This window comes from Chiloscyllium plagiosum, chromosome 15 (genome assembly GCF_004010195.1).
Source record: "Chiloscyllium plagiosum isolate BGI_BamShark_2017 chromosome 15, ASM401019v2, whole genome shotgun sequence".
Taxonomy (NCBI): Eukaryota; Metazoa; Chordata; class Chondrichthyes; order Orectolobiformes; family Hemiscylliidae; genus Chiloscyllium; species Chiloscyllium plagiosum.
Genome location: NC_057724.1, coordinates 63,001,084 through 63,007,069, shown reverse-complemented (window position 1 = coordinate 63,007,069; position 5,986 = coordinate 63,001,084). Strand labels below are relative to the sequence as shown.

Here is a 5,986-nt window from a genome sequence, read left to right as displayed (position 1 = left end):
ATTAGGGTTATCCCTACTCCCCTTTTTGAACAAGGGAACCACATTTGCTAGGGAACACATACACTTAACATATTTCCACAAAACTATGAAATCTGTTCATAATCCTCTATTTATTCCATGTCTCTTCCTTTAACAGGTCTCTGACTTTCATAGTTCACCTTTCTACCCCCAGGCACCTTCACACTTGCCCTGGTCTTGCAGCTCATACCCTGTCCCTCCCCCCATAGAGTCCCAATTCTCACTGAGAGGTCACGACAATTTTCCAGGCCAGAAATGGGGCTCCAGTGGGAAAAGCATTGGGATATTTTGCAATGTTTTTATTTTCCAATGTCTTAAATGGACAGGACTATTTAAATGATCCAGGTAGATACTAACCTTTAGACCAAGGCATATGGAACACAAAAGTTGCCATGTACTAAGAAATCTACGTGAAATCCCCATTGAGTCATTTGAGTACTATGTATCATTTTTGCATCCATGTTTTAGAGTCATGAAGCAATAGGAAGAAGATAGTGCAGATTCATTAGGTTCTGGTTTGAGAAAATACAGATACATATACAAAGACAGAGTTTAAAAAATTGAGGCTCCATTTGTCAGGCAATATGCAGGGATTTGAGGCAGGATTTTAGACAGGGTATACGGAAATAGACTGTCTCCAGCATTGGTGATTCCAGAACAACCACACATGGAGAAAAGAAAAGAACCAAGGAAGAGAAAAAACCAAATAAGCATTTTATTTCCCTCCTGATTTCAGGTTAGTTGGGTTTAGAAATGTAGTTGGACGCCAAGGTGTCATTGTACTCTAATTTCCAAATTTAGAAAATGGGCTTACAGAAAGAAAGAATCCTAGAGCTCAGGGAGTAGAGAGAGGGTGCTGGGGACACTGTGGGCACTGGGGGCCCAGGTTCTATTGGGCAGACAGCATGGAAGGAATGGTCTGGTGGCATCTTGTGCCCTGGATGCCCTTTCCTTCCCACATTTTCTTCGCGTACACGTTTAAAAACACACAGTGAGCTCACTCCGGTTTCACTGCCCACATCAGCTAGATTGGCACGGGCAGGAGTTTGTCCAGGATCAATTGAGTTTTCAAAGTCACAACTGAGCCTCAATTGCACATCTGCATCTGGGGACAGGGCTGCTGACCTCTGGCACTTGCCCACATTCCATATTACTGGGATGGGCAAGAAGAATGGCAGGCTGGGCCCCTGACCTATTTTACATGCTCTGCCCGTCCCCCCTAAAAAAAACAACAATGAGGCTGCATGTAATATCCACCCATTCCATGCAGAGTGCTATAATGGCTTTTCAAATGAAAGTGACAGCAACTTTCAGGACAAGTCGTGTGACCATGGTTAACCAGAGCCATGCACTTACATTTCTTCAAATAACCCAACCAGTCAAATTACAGAACCTTCAGGATGGAGTCAAATTGGGTGCCATAGAGGCGATTGCCCCGGGGTGTGGGGAGGAACATTGGAGATCATCTTAGAAGGCCAGGCAGGAAGGGAGCACCCAGCGTGAGGAGGGGGTGGGAACAGCACACCCAAGGGCTTTTTCCCAAAACGTTGATTTTCCTGCTCCTCGGATGCTGCCTGACCTGCTGTGCTTTTCCAGCACCACTCTAATCTAGACTCTGATTTCCAGCATCTGCAGTCCTCACTTTTGCCATTAATGGTGGATCCTGGGCTTGAGCTTGAGCTGGAGAACCTCCTAGGTTTTCCCCTTGTCCCTTTACCCCAATAAGGGAATGAAGGGTTATTGAGAAAAGGCAGGAATGGGAAGTTGAGATTTATCAAATCAGCCATGATCTCGTTGAATAAGAGAGGAGACCTGATGGGCTGAATAGTTTATTTCTGCTCCTACAGCTGATTGTCTGTCCCTGAAACTCTCCCACTGACCTCAAATTGTGGCCAGGAAGTGGCTTTGTGGGTGTTAATTGCCTTTTGAAGGACCTCAAGTGGGATAAAGGCAACTATGCTGCCCAAAGCCAACCAATCACAAACAAAACTGTCAACTGGTCAGGGGCAGATGCAGGTGAGAATGCAGAGGAATAGGTACCTGAGACATTTTAATCCCTCACCCCACTCTCCAGCCTGCAAGCACACTGGGCTGCAATACTCTGCCCTAAATAGAAACTTAGAAGATAGAAGGAGGCCATTCAGCCCTTTGAGCCTGCTCCGCCATTTATCATGATCATGGCTGATCATCTAACTCAATAGCCTAATCCTGCTTTCTCCCTGTAACCTTTGGTCCCATTTGTCCTCAGTGCTATATCTAACCACCCCTTGAATCCATCCAATGTTTCGGCATCAATTGCTTCTTGTGGTAATGAAGTCCACAGGCTCACCATTCTTTGGTGAAGAAAAGTCTCCTCATCTCTGTCCTAAATAGTCCACTCAGAGTCCTCAGACTGTGACCCCTGGTTCTGGATGCACTCACCATCAAGAACATCCTGCCTGCATCTACCCTGTCTAGACCTGTTAGAATTTTATAAGTCTCTATGAGATTCCCCCTCACTCATCTGAACTTCAGTGAAAGGAATCCTAACCTTGTCAATCTCTCATCATATGTCAGTCCCGCCATCCCTGGAAACAGCCTGATAAACCTTGGCTGCACTCCCTCGAGAGCAAGAGCATCCTTCCTCAGAAAAAGAGACCAAAACTGCAGACAATACTCTAGGTGTGGCCTCACCAAGGCTCTGTATAACTGCAGCAACACATCCCTGATCCTATACTCGAAACCTCTCACAATGAAGGCCAACATACCATTTGCCTTCTTTATATTTAGTTGTTTCACAATATCATTAAAGTGTTAAAATGTTGCAAGACGCTTGAGTGCTTTTTACAATATAGTAATTAAAAATGGTTCACAATATTGACAAGAGTATGTCATTAAAACCTGAACGTCTTCAACTAGAATTAAGCCTCCTTGAGGATTGGCATATTGATTTACATCAAGTTTTTCTAATATGCCAAGAACCATGAAATCATTGGTGAAGCTGCAATTGAAAAAGTTGAAAAAACTTGCATTCCCTTTTCTCCTAGTGCTGAAGACATTGTGATTGAAGAATTCAATCGTCCAAAGCTTGATGAAGAACAAGATGATGAAGATGAAGAACACGCAGCCACGGAAGGAGAAAATTAAATGCAGGAAATCAGATGGACAGCAGACAGGAGGTCTTAAGTTCGTGCATGGTTTTGAGATGCTCAATCAGATTATCAAAAACTAACCAGAAACTTTCCTTCCTATCCAAGAACATACTCTTTCAGGGTAGTCATCCATCCAGTTTTAAGTTGTGCCATCTGGTGTTTGGCAATGCTATTGGAATGCTTCTGAAGCATATGATAGACACCCTTCATCACCAAGAACACAGATTGGAGATTTAAGCCCATTGTCCATATGGTGGCATACTGGTAATGTTATTGAGCTTGGGACCTATCAAGTGGGCTATCAAGGAACAACAGGGCAAGACCTAACTGCTAGTGAAATTTGATTTCAGTCAATGTAAAATCTGGAATTTAAAGGTCATCTTAGTAAAGGTGATCATGATCCTACAGTTAGTTGTTTAAAAGACTCATCTGGTTCATTGTTGTTCTTTCCAGCCTGTCAGGAAGGAATTTTGTTGCCCTTACCTGACTGGATTATATGTGTCTCCAGACCCACGGCAATGTGGCTGGCACCCAGCTTCCCTTTGAAATAGCCTATGTAGCTACCTAATTACAAATGGGCAACAAATAGGGTAGGGGGAATGGGTCTGGGTGGTCGGAGGGTCGGTGTGAACTTGTTGGGCAGAATGGCCTGTTTCCATACTGTATGGATTCTGTGATTCCACGATTCTATGAAATGTTGGCCTTGCCAGTGGCACCCACACGCCACCAAGGAATTTTTAAAAATGCAATTTTTCAATCATTTAATACTTGTAATATAAAATACAACACTCAGCTCCATTTATAATCTGTGTTGCTGGTTGGACAGGCTGTCTGACACTACACTAGTTGAGAAAGGTTCTCTTTCAAGTCTTCTACTTCAGTAGGAAGTTGACTTTTCCACTTTCCTCTGCTTCTTAGAGGAAGATCAGAATAGAAGGAGACCATTCAATCTGATTCCACAAAGTAAATTAATGCTAATCTGCATCTTAAACTCCGTTTATCAGCTTTAGTTGATATCCCTTAATGCCCTTGCTTAACGTAAGTCTATCAATCTTATGTTTGAAATTTTTAATAGATCCAGCATCAATAAATTTTTGGGGAGAAATGTCCAGATTTTGCTACTTTTTCATGTGGAGTGTGAAATTTAGATCTAGTAGTTAATCACGCTTTCAGTCAATTTTCAACATTGAAAATAACGTTGGAATTCAAGACATGGTTGGTTCACTGTCTAGTCGATTCTATTCCCATCCCACTTTGGATTTGAATAAATGTAATGACTCTGGTACATTTTAGATGACTTGTCATAGCAAACCATTAAAAAAAGGGTATTTTTTTTCTGATCAGTAAAATTCAGCTAAAGCATGTTGTTCAGGTTTACAGTTCAATGTTCTGAGTTCATTTTTCAAGTAGCACTAACGCTTTCAAAGTGATGTTCAGAAGAAATATTTAGTATTAAACAAGCTTTTTAAAAATCTTTCTATTCCCATCAGTGATATCAAGATAACCAAAGTGAGTGATGTAAAAATGTCCACTCATTGCCACTCTGGCACCCTCAATGTCCAGTTTTAGCATCCAGTTGACCTTTTTTAGTTTTTGACTCCAAATTATCTGATATGGCTGATATGTCCAAACAGACTGTCTACTTTAAAGTTACCCATCACTCAATTTATGATCCCTTGTTTTACTTTTCTAGTTTGTTTTGGTTAATTTGCATATTTGGTCATTTATATAAACAAATGAAGTTTTGTACTTTCTTCTGATTTGCAGATCTTAACTTGCTGTAAAAGCATATTTTAGTTCAACTCCTGAATACCTCAGATCTGTCCTATTGGTCACCTTTGTAAGACACACAAAGCATTTTGTGGTTGGTGTGGTATCCAAAATTGAACAGAGTATATTGTAATGCCTCAGTACAGCTCGTGCTGATTGGCTCTCTATTCCAGAGTGGATCTTGGTTTTCTAATGAATTTTGTTTAATTGCCACTTTGTATAAATATTGGAAAGTGGCAATTCTCCTTGAATAAGCTCTCTTTCTAAGTTGTGCTGCACTAAGTGAATCCAATTTGCGGTACACTTACCAGAACATGTTTTGATCAACATGTAATGCAATGTTAAATTTAACTAGTAATTTGGAAAAAAAATATATATACAATATTATTGCAGCTAATTTCTAGTTGACTGAGCTCAAAATGAATAAATAAATGTCTAGTTTTGGTACATTTTGTTAGTCTGCTGCGCTGCTCAGTAAGTCTAGTGGGTGGACAATTCGTTGTTTTGTATATCTGGTGCTGTCACTACATGAAATGAATGGATAATAGCTTCATCATGGTAGCAAATGACTGAGCTAAGAAAATTGTTTCTTTTGACAGTATCTAAATGTAATATTTAAGTAAACTGAGACTTTTAAATCAAAATAGAATAAGTTTGACTCCCAAGAAGATGTAGCTATGAGAATGGGTTAGGGATAATACTTTAGACATTAATTTTAGCTTCTGTTAAAATAGCAAAATACTAATCAGTGACGGTTCTTTGAAATGACGTGATGTGCTGTCATTGTTCAAGGATAATGTTTATTAGGTAGTGAGATTTGATTGCTTTATCAACTAAACCCATTTGAAGTAATAACAATTCCCAATTAGAAAGAATTCTCACAGCTAATATATTTAAACTGTCAACTAATTTTGTATGTCTTTAAGTAATTTAGTTTGTGATTGCCATTAAATGTTACAATAAAGTAAATACAGTTGCAGAGCCATCTTCACACTAGTCAATACTTATAAATTATTGAATATAATCTTTTCTGAATGTCATTAAGTGAAAGCAGCAAATTTGTATTC

At 40.0% G+C, this 5,986-nt stretch overlaps 1 protein-coding gene across 3 annotated transcripts in view; it reads left to right on the top strand.

The window, feature by feature from the left end:
* Positions 1–3,806, top strand: part of LOC122557386 (beta-arrestin-1-like) — a 69,268-nt gene extending 65,462 nt beyond the window's left edge. For 2 of the 3 annotated variants that reach the window (XM_043705043.1, XM_043705045.1), the window contains one exon: positions 3,045–3,806. In XM_043705043.1, the coding sequence (XP_043560978.1) occupies positions 3,045–3,144 (100 nt within the window). In that variant the 3' untranslated portion in view covers positions 3,145–3,806. The remainder of the gene's footprint in view (positions 1–3,044) is intronic. The other variant, XM_043705044.1, reaches the window with a different exon arrangement.
* The last annotated feature ends 2,180 nt before the right edge of the window (positions 3,807–5,986 follow it).